Source organism: Musa acuminata, chromosome BXJ1-3, assembly GCF_036884655.1.
Source record: "Musa acuminata AAA Group cultivar baxijiao chromosome BXJ1-3, Cavendish_Baxijiao_AAA, whole genome shotgun sequence".
Classification (NCBI taxonomy): domain Eukaryota; kingdom Viridiplantae; phylum Streptophyta; class Magnoliopsida; order Zingiberales; family Musaceae; genus Musa; species Musa acuminata.
This window is the reverse complement of record NC_088329.1, coordinates 38,259,843-38,285,883: the sequence shown is the minus strand read 5'-3', so window position 1 is coordinate 38,285,883 and position 26,041 is coordinate 38,259,843. Positions and strand designations below refer to the sequence as shown.

The 26,041-nt window shown below is 36.9% G+C and overlaps 3 protein-coding genes and 2 pseudogenes across 7 annotated transcripts; 2 read left to right on the top strand and 3 right to left on the bottom strand.

Annotated features, from left to right (window-relative positions):
- Positions 1–451: 451 nt before the first annotated feature.
- LOC135638800 (uncharacterized) lies at positions 452–3,431 on the bottom strand (annotated as a pseudogene).
- A 3,443-nt stretch (positions 3,432–6,874) lies between these two features.
- LOC135637695 (beta-glucosidase 26-like) lies at positions 6,875–9,460 on the top strand. Of its 2 annotated transcripts, none has more exons than XM_065150418.1 (11): positions 6,875–7,095; positions 7,201–7,259; positions 7,372–7,447; positions 7,558–7,629; positions 7,700–7,787; positions 7,888–8,131; positions 8,221–8,336; positions 8,472–8,626; positions 8,702–8,733; positions 8,854–8,956; positions 9,078–9,460. In XM_065150418.1, exons 1-11 carry the CDS (start codon positions 6,876–6,878, stop codon positions 9,356–9,358), a joined length of 1,446 nt encoding a protein of 481 aa, XP_065006490.1. In that variant the 5' UTR covers position 6,875; the 3' UTR covers positions 9,359–9,460. The 2 variants fall into 2 exon arrangements, with proteins under 2 accessions (XP_065006490.1, XP_065006486.1); XM_065150414.1 differs by having other exon boundaries at positions 8,409–8,626.
- Positions 9,461–10,239: 779 nt separating this feature from the next.
- LOC135628317 (uncharacterized) lies at positions 10,240–13,927 on the bottom strand (annotated as a pseudogene).
- Positions 10,240–24,726, bottom strand: LOC103979240 (uncharacterized). 4 transcript variants are annotated; one of them, XR_671240.3, is made up of 3 exons: positions 23,313–24,726; positions 11,241–11,344; positions 10,240–10,873 (listed from the first exon to the last, which is right to left on the bottom strand). XR_671240.3 is itself a non-coding variant. In XM_009395308.3 (2 exons), exon 1 carries the CDS (start codon positions 24,502–24,504, stop codon positions 23,362–23,364), a length of 1,143 nt encoding a protein of 380 aa, XP_009393583.2. In that variant the 5' UTR covers positions 24,505–24,726; the 3' UTR covers positions 10,981–11,344; positions 23,313–23,361. The 4 variants fall into 4 exon arrangements, 2 of the variants coding, with proteins under 2 accessions (XP_009393583.2, XP_064990979.1); XR_010492819.1 differs by lacking the exons at positions 10,240–10,873; positions 11,241–11,344 and adding exons at positions 21,409–21,772; positions 22,629–22,678; XM_009395308.3 differs by lacking the exon at positions 10,240–10,873 and having other exon boundaries at positions 10,981–11,344.
- LOC135637690 (beta-glucosidase 26-like) lies at positions 17,533–19,988 on the top strand. The gene is made up of 11 exons (XM_065150407.1): positions 17,533–17,623; positions 17,729–17,787; positions 17,900–17,975; positions 18,086–18,157; positions 18,228–18,315; positions 18,416–18,659; positions 18,749–18,864; positions 18,937–19,154; positions 19,230–19,261; positions 19,382–19,484; positions 19,606–19,988. Exons 1-11 carry the CDS (start codon positions 17,566–17,568, stop codon positions 19,884–19,886), a joined length of 1,347 nt encoding a protein of 448 aa, XP_065006479.1. The 5' UTR covers positions 17,533–17,565; the 3' UTR covers positions 19,887–19,988.
- Positions 24,727–26,041: the final 1,315 nt, after the last annotated feature.

Sequence of the window (26,041 nt, the reverse complement as noted above, 5' to 3'; positions counted from 1 at the left end):
TCTATCACGGCTTTCAGGGTTTGAGTCTACAGGGAAGTTACTTGTTTGAATTGCTATCTTGTCCAGCAGACTGCAAACAGGAGGCATTAGTCTGTCCGGAGACATCTCCAGTGAACCAAAGCGTGATTGCTGCTCTTCTGTATATTCCGGTTCGAAAGGCCTCTATGTGTCATAATGAGTCCGATGAAGATGATGCATTACCTTCCTGTCAATGACGAATTCTTTCTTCCTGTCGATGACGAATTCTTTCTTCCTGTCATTTTAAAACCACAAATCCTGACTAGTGTTGTACTCGAACAAAGCCCTCAGTTGATTGATAGACTTCTGTCGCAAGTTGGACCTGTCTGAACCAATATTTTAATAGAATTTTCAAGAATAGATGCAACAAGATGAACTCAACATCATCAGTTATAACCAGGAGAATTCCAAAGGAGAAATATAACACCATGCATTGCGTCAACATATGAGTCTTCGTTTTATTTAGAAATTTACATAGCAATCCACGGCCTATTCAATCCATTGAAAACAATTCCAGCAGCGCACATAAATCATACATGGAAAAGCTTCCAGTTAATTTGTATCATTCACCAAAGAAGTTTGAAGCAAACTAAACTCGAGTATAAGTAACACTAGCGGGTCTAGATTTATCAAAACACAGCACAATTGTTTGCTTAAAGATTAACAAGGGCACAGGTCGACAAAAAAACCTACACATGCAGTTAATGGCTTGTTGGCAACTGAGATTCCTCATGACATCTGTCCTCAGACTTTGCCCGGTATAATGTTCAGTAGAGCCAGCCCCCATAATTTCAAACCTACAAATGGTGAAACAACTTTAATTTATGGTATCATTGCATGAAAGAAACTTAAACTAGCTCATATGTTTGTGTTAAAGTATACTCTCTTTCACAAATGAAGAACAACTATGCTGAAAGTTCAACTATACGACGTTTGTTTCAAAATATATGAATAGCTAAGGAGAAAACTACCCTACTCTCTCATGCTCTCTTTATTTATGAAAACTCTCCCATTCTAAATTTGAAGCAAAGTTTCTTTAGTTAGAAGTCACCTTATAATAAGCAAACTCTGCATCTGAGTCACAAAGATATTAGTGTATTTTTATTGTAGCAAATTGTATGAACCTCCTTACTGAAGGAAAATATTTTGTCAAATGGAACCGTGGTTTGTTTCTCTTCAAAATATGTTTATCCCTTGGATGCAGAAAACACGACAAAACTAATTATCTCAAACTCTTCATCTAGGCAAGAAGATCTAAGAGGAATTACAGCTTCCACGGTGACCATCAAGGCAACTTTCCTACATGGTTGTCTAAAATGACTCCTAGGTTTTTTTACTTGATAGACTTGGACCAATTTCTAGAGGGCTCACATAATTTGAAACAAGGCCATAGGATATGTTCAATCCATCCAAGGTCACATATCATGTAAGAGATATGCTTTACAACCACCAGCTGTACATTTCATAGGAGAAGGTTTCGATGAAGAAAATGTTGGTCAATGGAAACAAATTTTCATTTCCATATTGTTGTATGCTTTATTCATATATATATAGGACATCTTCAAATGATTTACAATATTACTCTGCTCCATCTAAACAATAACATGTCAATTCACTTTTCTTATTTTTACTGTAGCAATTTTAGTTCTTTTTGCAAGGGGTGGCCTTGGGGTGGCTTTGGTTGGTAAGGGGAGGAACTGAACCTGGAAGATAGAAATGATGCCAAACATCCAGTAGCAATAAAACCTACAACCTGCAGGAGTGGACTCCATATTAGATGTATGAACACTTGAATAATATATGTTAGTTCCATCATGTTTCAAACACAAACTTTTAGTTTTGCTTTTGCCTTGAGTAAGATTTAAGGGATAGACATAAAAGTAACAAGATAGCATTGGCTACAGCAATTGTTATATCATTGGCTATAGCAAACATCAAACCCTGCCAAGTGCAATTGTTATATCATTGCAGAAGGCTAACAAGATAGTAGACACTATACAAAAGGAGGTTATCTGAATGCTATGAAACAATTCTTCACCATGTTAACCTTCCACTTCCTCTGGCAAACATAATAGCAATGTATTCTATAGCCACTCCGATCACTTGTCTGAGCTTTTCGTAACTATGTATTTTGTCTCTTACAAGGGGAAAGATTCTAATGAAATAGATTCGAGGGTGCATGGGACAGTCAAGAAGACAAAGTGTTTCAACACTGAGGCTGTTTGAGGTACAGTATCCATGATGTAATAATCCTCTTTGAAGTACATTATATACTCAGTCCAATAACAAGCAGTCACAACAAAAACCAGTGATTTTTAAGACTACTGGTGTCTAGAGTTAGAAGCAAAAAAGTACAAACTAGAAGCAGTGATTCTTTTGAGACTGACCTGGTTAGATATCCATAAGAAATCAAGCTGAAAGATCTTTTGTTCTTCTTTAAGCATCATCACTGGGGTGCAAAATTGTCTGGGCCTGCTTCCTCAGCTCCTCGTCCGCTCTCCTCAAGAACTGATCCCACCCACTTCCTTCCCCTGTGTCCAAGTAGTCGTAAGGCACAGCCGTCTTCAACCCTGGCCTCACCCCACATTGGCTTTCGACAATCCGAAACTCCACCAATCTTGCTTCTTCTTCTCCCGGCTCTTTGTCTACTTCTTCCTCCGACTCCTCCCAGGTAAAGAGAATGGGTACGCCATGGGTTGAAGTCGATAAGCTTCACCCGCCCGTCACTGGTGACATAAACGTCGAAGGTGTAGTTCTGAGACTCGAACGTGGGACCCACGACCTCGGAGAAGAAGGTCTGGATGAGAGGCAGAATGTGGTGGCGGCGGTCGAGAAGGGCGTGGTAGCAGTTGGTGACTTCGCGCTGGGATTTGGCTATGAGGCGGCGGCAGCGGGCGAAGCAGCGGAACTCCATCTCGGGGCGATGGAGTCGGAGGAGTGGAGAAGGGCAACGTCAGCGAAGGAGGAGCAGCGGACGGTGCCGTCGGCGGAGATCCAGGCTGCGTCCTTGGGTGCGCTCCAGTTCAACTTGGGGAAGGCGGCGCCGCCTAGGGCGGTAATGGACCGCTCGACCGCCGCCTCAAGCTCGGGAAACGACGGGGCGGAGTCAGCTTCCGCTTCGTCTTCGTCGGATACGGAGAGCTGGGAGGAGCGGTCGAGAAGGGAGGTGGGGTCGATGCCGGCGGCGGGGCGAGGAAGGGGGCCGCGGCCGGACCGGAGGCGGGGCGGGGAAGGAGGAATAGAGCGGCGCGTCATCGTCGTCGTCGCTGTGGGAGTCGGCGTGGGGAGACGGGTTTGAGACCGAGGTAGCGGAGGAAGGGATCGAGGAGTGGGTGGAAGAGGGTGCGAATAGTATGAGGCTCGAACATGGGATACCATTCGTTGATTTGGCACCGCAGAACATGGGATACCATTCGTTGAATATGGGGTAACTTGTAATTACCTTATCGGAAATTTAATAATAATTTTTATATAGTAAATAAAATTATTCATTAATCATATGTAACATATCGTGATGTCATATATAATATTCAAATAACAAAAATATATATCATACATTCTTATATGCTCTCTAAACAGTGGATGAACGAAGATGCATACCTAACTTATATCGTATTTTTACTCTAAACATTCCTTTGAACGGAGGAAGAATTTAATTATCACGTCAATAAATAATATAATAAAATATTATAACATTGTGAATCATCCCGCATAGTTACAAATACTACATGTAAATAATTATATCAATATCATCAACTTAATCTAAAATATGGGTTAAAAAATACTTGACTAGATAGGCTAATCTATCTAATCAATCTACCTGGAGTCAGACCTCAATTTAATCATTTTTTATAAAATTAGATTTTTAATATTTTTAAAATATTATAAAATAATAGTTAACTCTAAATCCATTCTTTTTAATGAAATAACTAATATAAATTTATGATTCCAAATTTAAAACTAATTAAATAATAAAAATTCATATATAATTTCTTAAAACATAAATATGTCTAATTAAATAAATTATTACAATCATTAAAATTAAATTAACTAATCATTCTAACATCATAATTCAATAATTATAATTTATTAATCATAAAAATTTAAAATTAAAATATTATTACGTATCATATACATTATAATAATTTAATATTAAATATTTTAAAATTTTAATAAAAATTAATAAAAAATATCGATCTTTCTTCGAGGAATCTCTTTTCAACCCTCGTAGAAATAAAGGAGAAGAAAAGTAAATAATATATTTATTATTTATTTATTTATTTTACTTTCATAGATAAAAATAGAAATATAATATTTATTTATTCACATATAAAAATAAAATTTATATTATTTTTTTAAAAAAATTACTAATTAAGAAACAAATCAATTAATAATATATTTAATTGATAAAAATTCTAACTTATCCATAGGAAATAAAATTTAATTATTTCTTTAACCACATTACACAAGGTAGTTTGATACATGTTAAAAGAAAAATAATGGATGATTACAATAATAAATTGATACTCGATAGAACAAATCATTATAGATAATCCAATTACTACCCGTCAAGTAATTTCCATGCTCAAATACGTACCTCATGTCTAACTGTTATCCATTCATATAGTTCTCATGCTCACATACGTACCTCATGTCCAACTGCTATCCGTTCAAGTAGGTCTCAAATGAGGGTTTACGGATCAACTGTTCAATCCTAAATAATCCTGAGTTCTTATCCGAACCTCTTGAACTTCTACGCCTTCCACTATTCTGCCCTCCTATAAATGTCTTCTATATAGTCTCCCACCCACATCATCAGATTACATTCAAGATGTGTTCCATCTAATTCTCATCGTTCTTCTTGTGCGTTATACCTTAATTTGATCACTCTTATTAAATTAATTTTTAATTTTTAAAAAATATTTTAAAATATTATAAAATAATAGTTAACTCTAGATCTATTATTTTTCATGAAATAACTAATATAAATTTATGATTCCAAGTTTAAAACTAATTAAATAATAAAAATTCACATATAATTTCTTAAAACATAAATATGTCTAATTAAATAAATTATAGCTATTATTAACATTAAATTAACTCATCATTTTAACTTCACAATTCAATAATTATGATTTATTAATCATAAAATTTTAAAATTAAAATATTATTACGTATCATACACATTATAATAATTTTAATATTAAATATTTTAAAATCTTAATAAAAATTAATAAAATATATATCTTTTTTCGAGGAATCTCTTTTCAAATCTCATATAAGATTAAAGGAGAAGAAAAATAAATAATATATTTTATTTTTAATTTAATTATGATAAAAAATAGAAATATATTATTTATTTATTCACAGATAAAAATAAATTTTATATTATTTTTTAAAAAAAATATAATGCTCATTAGGAAATAAATCAATTACTAATATAATTAATTGACAAAAATTCTAACTTAACCACATGAAATCAAATTTAATTATTTCTTTAACCAAATTACGCAAACAATATAGTTCGATATATATTAAGAAAGAAAAATCATGAATCATTACAATAATAAATCGATATAGAATAAATCTTCTATCGGTTGCTATTAGTTCAAGCAGGTGGTTAATGAATCAACTATTCAATCCTAAATAATCCTGAGTTCTAATCCACTCGAACCTCTTAAACTTTTACGTCTGTCTTTTTATAAATGTCTTCTGCATAGTCTCCTACCCACATAATCAGATTATATTCAAGATATGTTCTATCCGGTTCTCATTCTTTTCGTACATCAGACCTCAATTTGATCACTCTTATTAAATTAGATTTTAATATTTTTAAAAATATTATAAATAAATAGTTAACTCTAAATTCATTTTTTTTCATGAAATAATTAATATAAATTTATGATTCCAAGTTTAAAACTAATTAAACAATAAAATTCATATATAATTTTTTAAAATATAAATATGTCTAATTAAATAAATTATAACTATTATTAACATTAAATTAACTAATCATTCTAATATCACAATTCAATAATTATGATTTATTAATCATATATTTTAAATTTAAAATATTATTATGTATCATATACATTATAATTATTACAATAATAACTCGATACATAACAAATCTTCATAGATTTAGATTTGTTCCCAAACGCTATCCATTCAAGTAGGTGGTTAACGGATCAACTATTCAATCCTAAATAATCCACTCGAATCTCTTAAACTTTGACGTCTGTCTTCTTATAAATGTCTTTTGCATAGTCTCCTACCCACATAAGACTACATTCAAGATATGTTCTATCCGGTTCTCATTCTTCTCGTACGTCAGACCTCAATTTTATCCTTCTTATTAAATTATATTTTAATATTTTTAAAAATATTATAAATTAATAGTTAACTCTAAATCTATTCTTTTTTAAGAAATAACTAATATAAATTTATGATTCCAAATTTAAAATTAATTAAATAATAAAAATTCATACATAATTTTTTTAAAACATAAATATGTCTAATTAAATAAATTATAACTATTATTAACATTAAATTAACTAATCATTGTAACATCACAATTCAATAATTATGACTTATTAATCATATATTTTTAAAATTAAAATATTATTATGTATCATATACATTATAATAATTACAATAATAAATCGATACAGAACAAATCTTCATAGATTTAGATTTGTTCTCAAACGCTATCCATTCAAGCAAGTGGTTAACGGATCAACTATTCAATCCCAAATAATCCTGAGTTCTAAGAGGTGTTCCATAAATGTATGCTTTCCGCTCTTCAGCCCTCCTATAAATATAAGATCTTACATCCACATTATCATCTATGTTCTAAGATGTGTTCCATCTTGTTCTCATCCTTTGTAGTCTTCTTGCTCTTCATCTTATCAATCAATCCATGCTTCGCGGCTGGAGCCCACTCCCACCAACTAAACCGTGATGCATTTCCCGAGGGCTTCGTCTTCGGCACTGCAGCCTCCGCCTACCAAGTCGAAGGCATGGCGCTCAAGGGCGGTAGGGGACCGTGCATATGGGATGCATTTGTTAGGGTTCCGGGTATCATGCAGTCTTTCTCATTCTCTTTTACTTCATCCTCTTCACTGAAATGGTTCAATATTTTTGCTTGGAGGATTTCTATTCGTGTGTGTTGGTTGATCGCAGGTATGATTCCCAACAATGCCACTGCTGACGTATCAGTTGATGAATACCATCACTACAAGGTAGAGTAGTTTATGGTCTTTATCAAGTCGCTACGGCCTATAGAAATTCATAGGTTTTGATTTCTCATTGTTGAGTTAAAGAATGTTAACTTGGTAACATCTCATGGTTTAGGAAGATGTCGACATCATGAAGAAGTTCAACTTTGATGCATATCGGTTCTCCATCTCCTGGAGCAGGATTTTTCCAAGTACTGGAAACATATTTTTCTATTATTTTTTTTATCATCCGGTCCTCATCTTTGATCTATACCAATTTTGCATCATCCACTCCTGTTAGATAACGACTTCTGTTTTCTAGATGGAACTGGAGAGATTAATTGGCAAGGCGTAGACTATTATGACCGGCTAATCGACTACTTGATACTGCAAGGTAAACTTTATACGTTTAATGATCAAAAGAAACAAACGACAATCTTTTTTCGTTCTATTTTTTGTTTCAGGCATTACTCCCTATGCAAATCTCTATCACTACGATCTTCCATTGGCACTTCATAAAGAGTATCTGGGTTGGCTGAGCCCCAAGATAGTGTAAGCCCTTGGCTGCTGACAATGCCTTAATCTATAATGCTCTTTGCATTATAAATCATTGGAGATTGTTTAAGCCCGTCTGATGAGTTGTATCATGCAGGGATGCATTTGCCAACTATGCAGACTTCTGCTTTGAGAGGTATGGAGATAGAGTCAAGAACTGGTTCACATTCAATGAGCCCAGGGTGGTGTCAGCTCTCGGTTATGACAGTGGCTTTCATGCCCCTGGAAGATGTACCAACTGCAAATTTGGTGGAAACTCAGCCACAGAGCCTTACATCGTCACTCATAATCTCATCTTATCACATGCAGCTGCAGTGAAGAGATATCGCGAAAAGTATCAGGTTTGGACTTGTGCACACAAGTCATGATTCTGTCATACAACATATGACCATGATCAACATATGTTTCTTGTTGTGTTCTCTCTATTCAGGTAGATCAGAAAGGCAAAATTGGCATTCTTTTGGATTTCGTTTGGTACGAGCCTTATACACACTCAGCAAATGACGAAGCTGCGGCCCAGAGAGCCAGGGATTTCCACCTTGGATGGTAACAATGCAGCCTATTCCAATTGAGTATATACTCTCTAAGTGACCGATTGATCTCTTTCTCTGTTTGCAGGTTTCTTCACCCTCTAACATATGGATACTATCCAAAATCAATTCGAGAAATTGTCAAGGACAGGCTTCCTAAATTCACCGCTGATCAAGTGAAGATGGTGAAAGGTTCTTATGATTATGTTGGTGTCAACCAATACACGTCTTACTACATGAAGGATAATGGAGTCACCAATCCCAAACCTGTCAGCTACCAAGACGACTGGCACGTCGAATTCAAATGTTAGATTTGCTGATCCCTTGTAATAGCTTCATTCTTTGTGTTAACCTTCTTTCTTACATTTCCATATCTTGCAGTTGACCGAGATGGTGTCCCGATTGGTCCACAGGTAAAACCATGCCTTTTCTTCTTCTCATTAAAATACTTTTTCACCTAATCTGTGACTTGCGTTGATCTACACTTGACAAGCAACTGTTGATTAACCTTTTAGTAATGGAATTTTACTCAGGCCTACTCCGGCTGGCTCTACATAGTTCCATGGGGAATGTACAAAGCTGTGACCTACGTGAAGGTAAATTATGGTGATCCAGTCATCATCCTCGCAGAAAATGGTATGAAACATTCTATGGTCTCCTCGCTCCGTTGTAATCACAGTTTCTGATCTCTTGAAAACGAAGACGACGACGACGACGATGATGATGATGATGTTGATGATGTTGATGATGATCGTAGGAATGGATCAGCCAGGCAATGTCACTCTACCAGAAGGTTTGCGCGACACTAAGAGGATCAACTTCTACAAGAGCTACATCACCGAGCTGAAGAGGGCGATGGATGATGGTGCGACGGTGATCGGATACTTTGCATGGTCTCTCCTTGATAACTTCGAGTGGAGGTTGGGTTACACTTCGAGGTTTGGTCTGGTTTACGTGGACTTTAAGACGAACATGCGATACCCAAAGGAATCGGCCTACTGGTTCAAGAACATGCTGAAGAGGAAGAAGAATAATTGATGTTAGAGAAATCGATTTCGATGTTGCTTTTGATTTCATAATCAATCAGGTTGTAATTATCCTCTGGTTGGAGACTTTTATTAGAGTTATGACGTTTTCATATGTGCTTTGGCGTCCACTAGCCTTTGTGTTATATTGGTTCGATTTAGTTGGGCTTCGGTAGCGCTCTCGGTTGGAACATTGAGCTCGTTCCGATCTTGAAGGAGACTTGGAAATGGGGCTTCGAGGAGGATCAAGTTGTTGCCTGTCATCTGGGCGGTGCACCATCGTCGACACCCTCGTATGCACCCGTTTAGCTATTCTTTATCTTGATCATGTCTTGTTTGTGATAGGGGGGGAAGGATTCAATTCTAGTTTTCTATCATTTCGAGATCTTGGGAATGATGCAAGCGGTGAGGATGGGTACAGGCAGAAGCCCAACATCACGGGATGTACCGTACTTGCTATTAAGGGGGTTGGCCCTCCTATTTCTTGATTATGTCTTGTTTTAGATTGAGGGTCACTTTTTGTTTCTTGGTTATTCGGATTCGATGTTCCATAATGTTCTTCTCGTTCAACTTCTTTTGATCTTCTATCTGTTTAGGGCTAGGGTGTATTTCTTTTGATGTTTGAATCTGTAATTTCCCAATATGATCTTCTCCCTTCGATCATTCTTTATATCTTGGTCTGTTTTTTATATATGATATTGCTTCTTTATACATCTTACCATTGATTCTGGATGTTTGAAATCCTCATTTGTCATTATATATATATATATATATATATATATATATATATATATATATATATATATATATATATATATATATATATATATATATATATATATATATATATATATATATATATATATATATATACCGTATGTTCTTCCTACGATCAAAACTAACCATATAGTTTTTATTGTAGTAAAACGAAAGAAAAATAATTTAGTTTCTTCAACTCAAGTCAGATTGAGGATTACATTTATGTAGGTTCAGAAAAGAACTGGGCGACGAGTCTCGGCGGTGGCCACGCCGCTAAGGAGCCCCTTGCCTTCCTTGGCACCGCCTTCCGAATCCTCACCATGTTCTCTCCTCTGTGTCTTTTGGCCTGTACAAATAGTCGAAGCTTCATTTCCTCGCTATAGGATGCGGTGTATCAGAGAAATTAAAATGTTTTGGCACTTCCTTCTATCACGGCTTTCAGGGTTTGAGTCTACAGGGAAGTTACTTGTTTGAATTGCTATCTTGTCCAGCAGACTGCAAACAGGAGGCATTAGTCTGTCCGGAGACATCTCCAGTGAACCAAAGCGTGATTGCTGCTCTTCTGTATATTCCGGTTCGAAAGGCCTCTATGTGTCATAATGAGTCCGATGAAGATGATGCATTACCTTCCTGTCAATGACGAATTCTTTCTTCCTGTCGATGACGAATTCTTTCTTCCTGTCATTTTAAAACCACAAATCCTGACTAGTGTTGTACTCGAACAAAGCCCTCAGTTGATTGATAGACTTCTGTCGCAAGTTGGACCTGTCTGAACCAATATTTTAATAGAATTTTCAAGAATAGATGCAACAAGATGAACTCAACATCATCAGTTATAACCAGGAGAATTCCAAAGGAGAAATATAACACCATGCATTGCGTCAACATATGAGTCTTCGTTTTATTTAGAAATTTACATAGCAATCCACGGCCTATTCAATCCATTGAAAACAATTCCAGCAGCGCACATAAATCATACATGGAAAAGCTTCCAGTTAATTTGTATCATTCACCAAAGAAGTTTGAAGCAAACTAAACTCGAGTATAAGTAACACTAGCGGGTCTAGATTTATCAAAACACAGCACAATTGTTTGCTTAAAGATTAACAAGGGCACAGGTCGACAAAAAAACCTACACATGCAGTTAATGGCTTGTTGGCAACTGAGATTCCTCATGACATCTGTCCTCAGACTTTGCCCGGTATAATGTTCAGTAGAGCCAGCCCCCATAATTTCAAACCTACAAATGGTGAAACAACTTTAATTTATGGTATCATTGCATGAAAGAAACTTAAACTAGCTCATATGTTTGTGTTAAAGTATACTCTCTTTCACAAATGAAGAACAACTATGCTGAAAGTTCAACTATACGACGTTTGTTTCAAAATATATGAATAGCTAAGGAGAAAACTACCCTACTCTCTCATGCTCTCTTTATTTATGAAAACTCTCCCATTCTAAATTTGAAGCAAAGTTTCTTTAGTTAGAAGTCACCTTATAATAAGCAAACTCTGCATCTGAGTCACAAAGATATTAGTGTATTTTTATTGTAGCAAATTGTATGAACCTCCTTACTGAAGGAAAATATTTTGTCAAATGGAACCGTGGTTTGTTTCTCTTCAAAATATGTTTATCCCTTGGATGCAGAAAACACGACAAAACTAATTATCTCAAACTCTTCATCTAGGCAAGAAGATCTAAGAGGAATTACAGCTTCCACGGTGACCATCAAGGCAACTTTCCTACATGGTTGTCTAAAATGACTCCTAGGTTTTTTTACTTGATAGACTTGGACCAATTTCTAGAGGGCTCACATAATTTGAAACAAGGCCATAGGATATGTTCAATCCATCCAAGGTCACATATCATGTAAGAGATATGCTTTACAACCACCAGCTGTACATTTCATAGGAGAAGGTTTCGATGAAGAAAATGTTGGTCAATGGAAACAAATTTTCATTTCCATATTGTTGTATGCTTTATTCATATATATATAGGACATCTTCAAATGATTTACAATATTACTCTGCTCCATCTAAACAATAACATGTCAATTTACTTTTCTTATTTTTACTGTAGCAATTTTAGTTCTTTTTGCAAGGGGTGGCCTTGGGGTGGCTTTGGTTGGTAAGGGGAGGAACTGAACCTGGAAGATAGAAATGATGCCAAACATCCAGTAGCAATAAAACCTACAACCTGCAGGAGTGGACTCCATATTAGATGTATGAACACTTGAATAATATATGTTAGTTCCATCATGTTTCAAACACAAACTTTTAGTTTTGCTTTTGCCTTGAGTAAGATTTAAGGGATAGACATAAAAGTAACAAGATAGCATTGGCTACAGCAATTGTTATATCATTGGCTATAGCAAACATCAAACCCTGCCAAGTGCAATTGTTATATCATTGCAGAAGGCTAACAAGATAGTAGACACTATACAAAAGGAGGTTATCTGAATGCTATGAAACAATTCTTCACCATGTTAACCTTCCACTTCCTCTGGCAAACATAATAGCAATGTATTCTATAGCCACTCCGATCACTTGTCTGAGCTTTTCGTAACTATGTATTTTGTCTCTTACAAGGGGAAAGATTCTAATGAAATAGATTCGAGGGTGCATGGGACAGTCAAGAAGACAAAGTGTTTCAACACTGAGGCTGTTTGAGGTACAGTATCCATGATGTAATAATCCTCTTTGAAGTACATTATATACTCAGTCCAATAACAAGCAGTCACAACAAAAACCAGTGATTTTTAAGACTACTGGTGTCTAGAGTTAGAAGCAAAAAAGTACAAACTAGAAGCAGTGATTCTTTTGAGACTGACCTGGTTAGATATCCATAAGAAATCAAGCTGAAAGATCTTTTGTTCTTCTTTAAGCATCATCACTGGGGTGCAAAATTGTCTGGGCCTGCTTCCTCAGCTCCTCGTCCGCTCTCCTCAAGAACTGATCCCACCCACTTCCTTCCCCTGTGTCCAAGTAGTCGTAAGGCACAGCCGTCTTCAACCCTGGCCTCACCCCACATTGGCTTTCGACAATCCGAAACTCCACCAATCTTGCTTCTTCTTCTCCCGGCTCTTTGTCTACTTCTTCCTCCGACTCCTCCCAGGTAAAGAGAATGGGTACGCCATGGGTTGAAGTCGATAAGCTTCACCCGCCCGTCACTGGTGACATAAACGTCGAAGGTGTAGTTCTGAGACTCGAACGTGGGACCCACGACCTCGGAGAAGAAGGTCTGGATGAGAGGCAGAATGTGGTGGCGGCGGTCGAGAAGGGCGTGGTAGCAGTTGGTGACTTCGCGCTGGGATTTGGCTATGAGGCGGCGGCAGCGGGCGAAGCAGCGGAACTCCATCTCGGGGCGATGGAGTCGGAGGAGTGGAGAAGGGCAACGTCAGCGAAGGAGGAGCAGCGGACGGTGCCGTCGGCGGAGATCCAGGCTGCGTCCTTGGGTGCGCTCCAGTTCAACTTGGGGAAGGCGGCGCCGCCTAGGGCGGTAATGGACCGCTCGACCGCCGCCTCAAGCTCGGGAAACGACGGGGCGGAGTCAGCTTCCGCTTCGTCTTCGTCGGATACGGAGAGCTGGGAGGAGCGGTCGAGAAGGGAGGTGGGGTCGATGCCGGCGGCGGGGCGAGGAAGGGGGCCGCGGCCGGACCGGAGGCGGGGCGGGGAAGGAGGAATAGAGCGGCGCGTCATCGTCGTCGTCGCTGTGGGAGTCGGCGTGGGGAGACGGGTTTGAGACCGAGGTAGCGGAGGAAGGGATCGGGGAGTGGGTGGAAGAGGGTGCGAATAGTATGAGGCTTGAACATGGGATACCATTCGTTGATTTGGCACCGCAGAACATGGGATACCATTCGTTGAATATGGGGTAACTTGTAATTACCTTATCGGAAATTTAATAATAATTTTTATATAGTAAATAAAATTATTCATTAATCATATGTAACATATCGTGATGTCATATATAATATTCAAATAACAAAAATATATATCATACATTCTTATATGCTCTCTAAACAGTGGATGAACGAAGATGCATACCTAACTTATATCGTATTTTTACTCTAAACATTCCTTTGAACGGAGGAAGAATTTAATTATCACGTCAATAAATAATATAATAAAATATTATAACATTGTGAATCATCCCGCATAGTTACAAATACTACATGTAAATAATTATATCAATATCATCAACTTAATCTAAAATATGGGTTAAAAAATACTTGACTAGATAGGCTAATCTATCTAATCAATCTACCTGGAGTCAGACCTCAATTTAATCATTTTTTATAAAATTAGATTTTTAATATTTTTAAAATATTATAAAATAATAGTTAACTCTAAATCCATTCTTTTTAATGAAATAACTAATATAAATTTATGATTCCAAATTTAAAACTAATTAAATAATAAAAATTCATATATAATTTCTTAAAACATAAATATGTCTAATTAAATAAATTATTACAATCATTAAAATTAAATTAACTAATCATTCTAACATCATAATTCAATAATTATAATTTATTAATCATAAAAATTTAAAATTAAAATATTATTACGTATCATATACATTATAATAATTTAATATTAAATATTTTAAAATTTTAATAAAAATTAATAAAAAATATCGATCTTTCTTCGAGGAATCTCTTTTCAACCCTCGTAGAAATAAAGGAGAAGAAAAGTAAATAATATATTTATTATTTATTTATTTATTTTACTTTCATAGATAAAAATAGAAATATAATATTTATTTATTCACATATAAAAATAAAATTTATATTATTTTTTTAAAAAAATTACTAATTAAGAAACAAATCAATTAATAATATATTTAATTGATAAAAATTCTAACTTATCCATAGGAAATAAAATTTAATTATTTCTTTAACCACATTACACAAGGTAGTTTGATACATGTTAAAAGAAAAATAATGGATGATTACAATAATAAATTGATACTCGATAGAACAAATCATTATAGATAATCCAATTACTACCCGTCAAGTAATTTCCATGCTCAAATACGTACCTCATGTCTAACTGTTATCCATTCATATAGTTCTCATGCTCACATACGTACCTCATGTCCAACTGCTATCCGTTCAAGTAGGTCTCAAATGAGGGTTTACGGATCAACTGTTCAATCCTAAATAATCCTGAGTTCTTATCCGAACCTCTTGAACTTCTACGCCTTCCACTATTCTGCCCTCCTATAAATGTCTTCTATATAGTCTCCCACCCACATCATCAGATTACATTCAAGATGTGTTCCATCTAATTCTCATCGTTCTTCTTGTGCGTTATACCTTAATTTGATCACTCTTATTAAATTAATTTTTAATTTTTAAAAAATATTTTAAAATATTATAAAATAATAGTTAACTCTAGATCTATTATTTTTCATGAAATAACTAATATAAATTTATGATTCCAAGTTTAAAACTAATTAAATAATAAAAATTCACATATAATTTCTTAAAACATAAATATGTCTAATTAAATAAATTATAGCTATTATTAACATTAAATTAACTCATCATTTTAACTTCACAATTCAATAATTATGATTTATTAATCATAAAATTTTAAAATTAAAATATTATTACGTATCATACACATTATAATAATTTTAATATTAAATATTTTAAAATCTTAATAAAAATTAATAAAATATATATCTTTTTTCGAGGAATCTCTTTTCAAATCTCATATAAGATTAAAGGAGAAGAAAAATAAATAATATATTTTATTTTTAATTTAATTATGATAAAAAATAGAAATATATTATTTATTTATTCACAGATAAAAATAAATTTTATATTATTTTTTAAAAAAAATATAATGCTCATTAGGAAATAAATCAATTACTAATATAATTAATTGACAAAAATTCTAACTTAACCACATGAAATCAAATTTAATTATTTCTTTAACCAAATTACGCAAACAATATAGTTCGATATATATTAAGAAAGAAAAATCATGAATCATTACAATAATAAATCGATATAGAATAAATCTTCTATCGGTTGCTATTAGTTCAAGCAGGTGGTTAATGAATCAACTATTCAATCCTAAATAATCCTGAGTTCTAATCCACTCGAACCTCTTAAACTTTTACGTCTGTCTTTTTATAAATGTCTTCTGCATAGTCTCCTACCCACATAATCAGATTATATTCAAGATATGTTCTATCCGGTTCTCATTCTTTTCGTACATCAGACCTCAATTTGATCACTCTTATTAAATTAGATTTTAATATTTTTAAAAATATTATAAATAAATAGTTAACTCTAAATTCATTTTTTTTCATGAAATAATTAATATAAATTTATGATTCCAAGTTTAAAACTAATTAAACAATAAAATTCATATATAATTTTTTAAAATATAAATATGTCTAATTAAATAAATTATAACTATTATTAACATTAAATTAACTAATCATTCTAATATCACAATTCAATAATTATGATTTATTAATCATATATTTTAAATTTAAAATATTATTATGTATCATATACATTATAATTATTACAATAATAACTCGATACATAACAAATCTTCATAGATTTAGATTTGTTCCCAAACGCTATCCATTCAAGTAGGTGGTTAACGGATCAACTATTCAATCCTAAATAATCCACTCGAATCTCTTAAACTTTGACGTCTGTCTTCTTATAAATGTCTTTTGCATAGTCTCCTACCCACATAAGACTACATTCAAGATATGTTCTATCCGGTTCTCATTCTTCTCGTACGTCAGACCTCAATTTTATCCTTCTTATTAAATTATATTTTAATATTTTTAAAAATATTATAAATTAATAGTTAACTCTAAATCTATTCTTTTTTAAGAAATAACTAATATAAATTTATGATTCCAAATTTAAAATTAATTAAATAATAAAAATTCATACATAATTTTTTTAAAACATAAATATGTCTAATTAAATAAATTATAACTATTATTAACATTAAATTAACTAATCATTGTAACATCACAATTCAATAATTATGACTTATTAATCATATATTTTTAAAATTAAAATATTATTATGTATCATATACATTATAATAATTACAATAATAAATCGATACAGAACAAATCTTCATAGATTTAGATTTGTTCTCAAACGCTATCCATTCAAGCAAGTGGTTAACGGATCAACTATTCAATCCCAAATAATCCTGAGTTCTAAGAGGTGTTCCATAAATGTATGCTTTCCGCTCTTCAGCCCTCCTATAAATATAAGATCTTACATCCACATTATCATCTATGTTCTAAGATGTGTTCCATCTTGTTCTCATCCTTTGTAGTCTTCTTGCTCTTCATCTTATCAATCAATCCATGCTTCGCGGCTGGAGCTCACTCCCACCAACTAAACCGTGATGCATTTCCCGAGGGCTTGTCTTCGGCACTGCAGCCTCCGCCTACCAAGTCGAAGGCATGGCGCTCAAGGGCGGTAGGGGACCGTGCATATGGGATGCATTTGTTAGGGTTCCGGGTATCATGCAGTCTTTCTCATTCTCTTTTACTTCATCCTCTTCACTGAAATGGTTCAATATTTTTGCTTGGAGGATTTCTATTCGTGTGTGTTGGTTGATCGCAGGTATGATTCCCAACAATGCCACTGCTGACGTATCAGTTGATGAATACCATCACTACAAGGTAGAGTAGTTTATGGTCTTTATCAAGTCGCTACGGCCTATAGAAATTCATAGGTTTTGATTTCTCATTGTTGAGTTAAAGAATGTTAACTTGGTAACATCTCATGGTTTAGGAAGATGTCGACATCATGAAGAAGTTCAACTTTGATGCATATCGGTTCTCCATCTCCTGGAGCAGGATTTTTCCAAGTACTGGAAACATATTTTTCTATTATTTTTTTTATCATCCGGTCCTCATCTTTGATCTATACCAATTTTGCATCATCCACTCCTGTTAGATAACGACTTCTGTTTTCTAGATGGAACTGGAGAGATTAATTGGCAAGGCGTAGACTATTATGACCGGCTAATCGACTACTTGATACTGCAAGGTAAACTTTATACGTTTAATGATCAAAAGAAACAAACGACAATCTTTTTTCGTTCTATTTTTTGTTTCAGGCATTACTCCCTATGCAAATCTCTATCACTACGATCTTCCATTGGCACTTCATAAAGAGTATCTGGGTTGGCTGAGCCCCAAGATAGTGTAAGCCCTTGGCTGCTGACAATGCCTTAATCTATAATGCTCTTTGCATTATAAATCATTGGAGATTGTTTAAGCCCGTCTGATGAGTTGTATCATGCAGGGATGCATTTGCCAACTATGCAGACTTCTGCTTTGAGAGGTATGGAGATAGAGTCAAGAACTGGTTCACATTCAATGAGCCCAGGGTGGTGTCAGCTCTCGGTTATGACAGTGGCTTTCATGCCCCTGGAAGATGTACCAACTGCAAATTTGGTGGAAACTCAGCCACAGAGCCTTACATCGTCACTCATAATCTCATCTTATCACATGCAGCTGCAGTGAAGAGATATCGCGAAAAGTATCAGGTTTGGACTTGTGCACACAAGTCATGATTCTGTCATACAACATATGACCATGATCAACATATGTTTCTTGTTGTGTTCTCTCTATTCAGGTAGATCAGAAAGGCAAAATTGGCATTCTTTTGGATTTCGTTTGGTACGAGCCTTATACACACTCAGCAAATGACGAAGCTGCGGCCCAGAGAGCCAGGGATTTCCACCTTGGATGGTAACAATGCAGCCTATTCCAATTGAGTATATACTCTCTAAGTGACCGATTGATCTCTTTCTCTGTTTGCAGGTTTCTTCACCCTCTAACATATGGATACTATCCAAAATCAATTCGAGAAATTGTCAAGGACAGGCTTCCTAAATTCACCGCTGATCAAGTGAAGATGGTGAAAGGTTCTTATGATTATGTTGGTGTCAACCAATACACGTCTTACTACATGAAGGATAATGGAGTCACCAATCCCAAACCTGTCAGCTACCAAGACGACTGGCACGTCGAATTCAAATGTTAGATTTGCTGATCCCTTGTAATAGCTTCATTCTTTGTGTTAACCTTCTTTCTTACATTTCCATATCTTGCAGTTGACCGAGATGGTGTCCCGATTGGTCCACAGGTAAAACCATGCCTTTTCTTCTTCTCATTAAAATACTTTTTCACCTAATCTGTGACTTGCGTTGATCTACACTTGACAAGCAACTGTTGATTAACCTTTTAGTAATGGAATTTTACTCAGGCCTACTCCGGCTGGCTCTACATAGTTCCATGGGGAATGTACAAAGCTGTGACCTACGTGAAGGTAAATTATGGTGATCCAGTCATCATCCTCGCAGAAAATGGTATGAAACATTCTATGGTCTCCTCGCTCCGTTGTAATCACAGTTTCTGATCTCTTGAAAACGAAGACGACGACGACGACGATGATGATGATGATGTTGATGATGTTGATGATGATCGTAGGAATGGATCAGCCAGGCAATGTCACTCTACCAGAAGGTTTGCGCGACACTAAGAGGATCAACTTCTACAAGAGCTACATCACCGAGCTGAAGAGGGCGATGGATGATGGTGCGACGGTGATCGGATACTTTGCATGGTCTCTCCTTGATAACTTCGAGTGGAGGTTGGGTTACACTTCGAGGTTTGGTCTGGTTTACGTGGACTTTAAGACGAACATGCGATACCCAAAGGAATCGGCCTACTGGTTCAAGAACATGCTGAAGAGGAAGAAGAATAATTGATGTTAGAGAAATCGATTTCGATGTTGCTTTTGATTTCATAATCAATCAGGTTGTAATTATCCTCTGGTTGGAGACTTTTATTAGAGTTATGACGTTTTCATATGTGCTTTGGCGTCCACTAGCCTTTGTGTTATATTGGTTCGATTTAGTTGGGCTTCGGTAGCGCTCTCGGTTGGAACATTGAGCTCGTTCCGATCTTGAAGGAGACTTGGAAATGGCGCTTCGAGGAGGATCAAGTTGTTGCCTGTCATCTGGGCGGTGCACCATCGTCGACACCCTCGTATGCACCCGTTTAGCTATTCGTTATCTTGATCATGTCTTGTTTGTGATAGGGGGGGAAGGATTCAATTCTAGTTTTCTATCATTTCGAGATCTTGGGAATGATGCAAGCGGTGAGGATGGGTACAGGCAGAAGCCCAACATCACGGGATGTACCGTACTTGCTATTAAGGGGGTTGGCCCTCCTATTTCTTGATTATGTCTTGTTTTAGATTGAGGGTCACTTTTTGTTTCTTGGTTATTCGGATTCGATGTTCCATAATGTTCTTCTCGTTCAACTTCTTTTGATCTTCTATCTGTTTAGGGCTAGGGTGTATTTCTTTTGATGTTTGAATCTGTAATTTCCCAATATGATCTTCTCCCTTCGATCATTCTTTATATCTTGGTCTGTTTTTTATATATGATATTGCTTCTTTATACATCTTACCATTGATTCTGGATGTTTGAAATCCTCATTTGTCATTATATATATATATATATATACCGTATGTTCTTCCTACGATCAAAACTAACCATATAGTTTTTATTGTAGTAAAACGAAAGAAAAATAATTTAGTTTCTTCAACTCAAGTCAGATTGAGGATTACATTTATGTAGGTTCAGAAAAGAACTGGGCGACGAGTCTCGGCGGTGGCCACGCCGCTAAGGAGCCCCTTGCCTTCCTTGGCACCGCCTTCCGAATCCTCACCATGTTCTCTCCTCTGTGTCTTTTGGCCTGTACAAATAGTCGAAGCTTCATTTCCTCGCTATAGGATGCGGTGTATCAGAGAAATTAAAATGTTTTGGCACTTCCTTCTATCACGGCTTTCAGGGTTTGAGTCTACAGGGAAGTTACTTGTTTGAATTGCTATCTTGTCCAGCAGACTGCAAACAGGAGGCATTAGTCTGTCCGGAGACATCTCCAGTGAACCAAAGCGTGATTGCTGCTCTTCTGTATATTCCGGTTCGAAAGGCCTCTGTGTCATAATGAGTCCGATGAAGATGATGCATTACCTTCCTGTCAATGACGAATTCTTTCTTCCTGTCGATGACGAATTCTTTCTTCCTGTCATTTTAAAACCACAAATCCTGACTAGTGTTGTACTCGAACAAAGCCCTCAGTTGATTGATAGACTTCTGTCGCAAGTTGGACCTGTCTGAACCAATATTTTAATAGAATTTTCAAGAATAGATGCAACAAGATGAACTCAACATCATCAGTTATAACCAGGAGAATTCCAAAGGAGAAATATAACACCATGCATTGCGTCAACATATGAGTCTTCGTTTTATTTAGAAATTTACATAGCAATCCACGGCCTATTCAATCCATTGAAAACAATTCCAGCAGCGCACATAAATCATACATGGAAAAGCTTCCAGTTAATTTGTATCATTCACCAAAGAAGTTTGAAGCAAACTAAACTCGAGTATAAGTAGCACTAGTGCGTCTAGATTAACCAAAACACAGCACAATTGTTTACTTAAAGATTAACAAGGGCACAGGTCGACAAAAAAACCTACACATGCAGTTAATGGCTTGTTGGCAACTGAGATTCCTCATGACATCTGTCCTCACACTTTGCCCGGTATAAAGTTCAGTAGAGCCAGCCCCCATAATTTCAAACCTACAAATGGTGAAACAACTTTAATTTATGGTATCATTGCATGAAAGAAACTTAAACTAGCTCATATGTTTGTGTTAAAGTATACTCTCTTTCACAAATGAAGAACAATAATACTGAAAGTTCAAAGTCACCTCATGCTCTCTTTATTTATGAAAAATCTCCCATTCTAAATTTTAAGCAAAGTTTCTTTAGTTATAAGTCACCTTATAATAAGCAAACTCTGCATCTGAGCCACAAAGATATTAGTGTATTTTTATTGTAACAAATTGTATGAACCTTCTTACCGAAGGAAAATATTTTGTCAAATGGAACCGTGGTTTGTTTCTCTTCAAAATATGTTTATCCCTTGGATGCAGAAAACACGACAAAACTAATTATCTCAAACTCTTCATCTAGGCAAGAAGATCTAAGAGGAATTATAGCTTCCACGGTGACCATCAGGGCAACTTTCCTACATGGTTGTCTAAAATGACTCCTAGGTTTTTTTACTTGATAGACTTGGACCAATTTCTAGAGGGCTCACATAATTTGAAACAAGGCCATAGTATATGTTCAATCCATCCAAGGTCACATATCAGGTAAGAGATATGCTTTACAACCACCAGCTGTACAATTCATAGGAGAATGTTTCGATGAAGAAAATGTTGGTCAATGGAAACAAATTTTCATTTCCATATTGTTGTATGCTTTATTCATATCTATATAGGACATCTTCAAATGATTTACAATATTACTCTGCTCCATCTAAACAATAACATGTCAATTCACTTTTCTTATTTTTACTGTAGAAGTTTTTAGTTCTTTTTGCAAGGGGTGGCCTTGGGGTGGCTTTGGTTGGTAAGGGGAGGAACTGAACCTGGAAGATAGAAATGAGGCCAAACATCCAGTAGCAATAAAACCTACAACCTGCAGGAGTGGACTCCATATTAGATGTATGAACACTTGAATAATATATGTTAGTTCCATCATGTTTCAAACACAAACTTTTAGTTTTGCTTTTGCCTTGAGTAAGATTTAAGGGATAGACATAAAAGTAACAAGATAGCATTGGCTACAGCAATTGTTATATCATTGGCTATAGCAAACATCAAACCCTGCCAAGTGCAATTGTTATATCATTGCAGAAGGCTAACAAGATAGTAGACACTATACAAAAGGAGGTTATCTGAATGCTATGAAACAATTCTTCACCATGTTAACCTTCAACTTCCTCTGGCAAACATAATAGCAATGTATTCTATAGCCACTCCGATCACTTGTCTGAGCTTTGCGTAACTATGTATTTTGTCTCTTACAAGGGGAAAGATCCTAATGAAATAGATTCGAGGGTGCATGGGACAATCAAGAAGACAAAGTGTTTCAACACTGAGGCTGTTTGAGGTACAGTATCCATGATGTAATAATCCTCTTTGAAGTACATTATATACTCAGTCCAATAACAAGCAGTCACAACAAAAACCAGTGATTTTTAAGACTACTGGTGTCTAGAGTTAGAAGCAAAAAAGCACAAACTAGAAGCAGTGATTCTTTTGAGACTGACCTGGTTAGAAATCCATAAGAAATCAAGCTGAAAGATCTTTTGTTCTTCTTTAAGCATCATTACTGGGGTGCAAAGTTGTCTTGGCCTGCTTCCTCAGCTCTTCGTCGGCTCTCCTCAAGAACTGATCCCACCCACTTCCTTCCCCTGTGTCCAAGTAGTCGTAAGGCACAGCCGTCTTCAACCCTGGCCTCACCCCACATTGGCTTTCGACAATCCGAAACTCCACCAATCTTGCTTCTTCTTCTCCCTGCTCTTTGTCTACTTCTTCCTCCTTGGAATTAAATGCTTCTTCCTCCAACTCATCCCAGGTAAAGAGAAGGGGTAATGTGAAGGCGCGCCATGGGTTGAAGTCGATAAGCTTCACCCGCCCGTCACTGGTGACATAAACGTCGAAGGTGTAGTTCTGAGACTCGAACGTGGGACCCACGACCTCGGAGAAGAAGGTCTGGATGAGCGGCAGGATGTGGTGGCGGTGGTCGAGAAGGGCGGGGTAGAAGTTGGTGACTTCGCGCTGGGATATGGCTATGAGGCGGCGGCAGCGGGCGAAGCAGCGGAACTCCATCTCGGGGCGGAGAGAAGGGTACCACTTGCGGAGGGCAAGGTAAAAGGTGAAGAGTGGGAAGGAGGAGGAGGAGGAGGAGGAGGGGAGTGGGTGGGAAGAGAGGTCGTGGGCGATGGAGTCGGAGGAGTGAAGGAGGAGAGCAACGTCGGCAAAAGAGGAGCAGCGGAGGGTGCCGTCGGCGGAGATCCAGGCGGCGTCCTTGGGTGCGCTCCAGTTCAACTTGGGGAAGGCGGCGCCGCCTAGGGCGGTAATGGACCGCTCGACCGCCGCCTCTAGCTCGGGAAACGACGGGGCGGAGTCAGCTTCCGCTTCGTCTTCGTCGGATACGGAAAGCTGGGACGAGCAGTCGAGGAGGGAGGTGGGGTCAATGCCGGCGGCGGGGCGAGGAAAGGGGTCGCGGCCGGACGCGGGACGGGGAAGGAGGAACGGCGGCGGCGCGTCATCGTCGTCGTCGCTGTGGGAGTCGGCGTGGGGAGGTGGGGAGACGGGGTTGAGACCGAGGAGGTAGCGGAGGAAGGGATCGGGGAGGGGGTGGAAGAGGGTGCGAATAGTATGAGGCTTGAACATGGGGTACCATTCGTTGATTTGGCACCGCAGAACCTCTTCCTCATCCTCCTCCCCCCCTTGCATCTCCTGTCTCCTTCGATGATCCCCTTCTTGAACCCTTGGAATAGCTTTTCTATCTGTAGGGTAAACGGCGAGGCAAGGGTAAAGAGAAGGAGAAGCGATGGGATTTCTATGTGATTGAAACCTTCTGGAGAGGCAGATAGAGCGGCGGTCGGAGAAGGGGAGGGGCGTTAGGGCGGAGGGACCCCTGAGGGCAGCCCCTGTGGCTTCACATAGATCACAACCCTCCGATCAAACTCAATGTTTGGATCTATTTGATTATGACGGATCTATTTGATTACGTCTAAGTCAGAAGCATACCTACATAGTTCCATCTTAACTTTGATTGCCCAAATCTCCTGTTACGGATTACGGAAAAGATATGGATAAAAAAATAAAAATAAAAATTTTATAAATTAATTTTAAAATAAAACACATGATTAATAGTGGATAGAGATCAACTCATGTTGTGCTGACAACTAATGAAGTGCTATCTTTCACCCATTAAAACGTGAACATGTTTATCTTACTAGTTAATAAAGGAATCATCTAACCATCATCTTTGATAGTGATAAGATCCTAAAGTCTTATCGTCGCTATGATACCAAATGATAAGACCCTAAAGTCTTATCGTCGCTCTGATACCAATTGATAAGTGCTAGTCATAGGTGTCCAGCAAGCCAGTGATGGCACGTGTGACTTGATACAGAATCCTTTTGTTTATTATATTTTGGCATATATCACTTTATAACTATTGCATATATGCACAAATATATTGTGATATCCTTGGATTTGTGCAATGGGAATCGGATCGTGATGAGATCACGAAAATGAGATCGATTTATCTTTAAACACATATCCTAAATAATCCCGGTCATAGGTTACTCGAGAGGGACATCGTGATAACCAGACAGACTAGTGTGCTGTATACCCGTCCATATGATGGATGTAGCTAGTCTCATAGCTGCTCGTGTAGGGACACTAGGGATATAGTACAAGTGCTCATTAGAGAATGAGTTCACTGATTGATCCGCTTACGGAATGCTGGATGGTTGATGATGCCTTATTGTCAGACAGCGATTCCGTAGTCCTAGTGGTATATCTGGTCCTTAGACTTAAGACACCAAGGATGTCCTGTATGAGTGCTCCACTCTTTGATACCAGACTTATAGGTTTGGCTGTCCCAGATCTAGTACAATTGATCATTGGGAGTGGTAGTCGACCTTACGAGGGCTATTGAGTGTCGATAGAAGATCATCCACTCTCGGCGTCATGAGAGGAATATCTCATGTGTTCTTGCTCAGACAAATCCCTGGCCAGGGTCATTCGAGTTGAGAGAGAAAGTGTTCTCCGGGAAAATCCGATTAGTGCGAGACTCGAGTAGAAACCGTATGGGTCTGACAGCACTATGCTCAATATACGGTTTCTGGGATATTAGATGGATGAGGGACTATAGGTACACGGTAACTGAGGATAGATAGGTCCAATGGATTGGATTCCCTTGTATCGTCTAGGGACCACGACGTAGTGGCCTAGTACGTCCGTAGTCAATGAGTCGAGT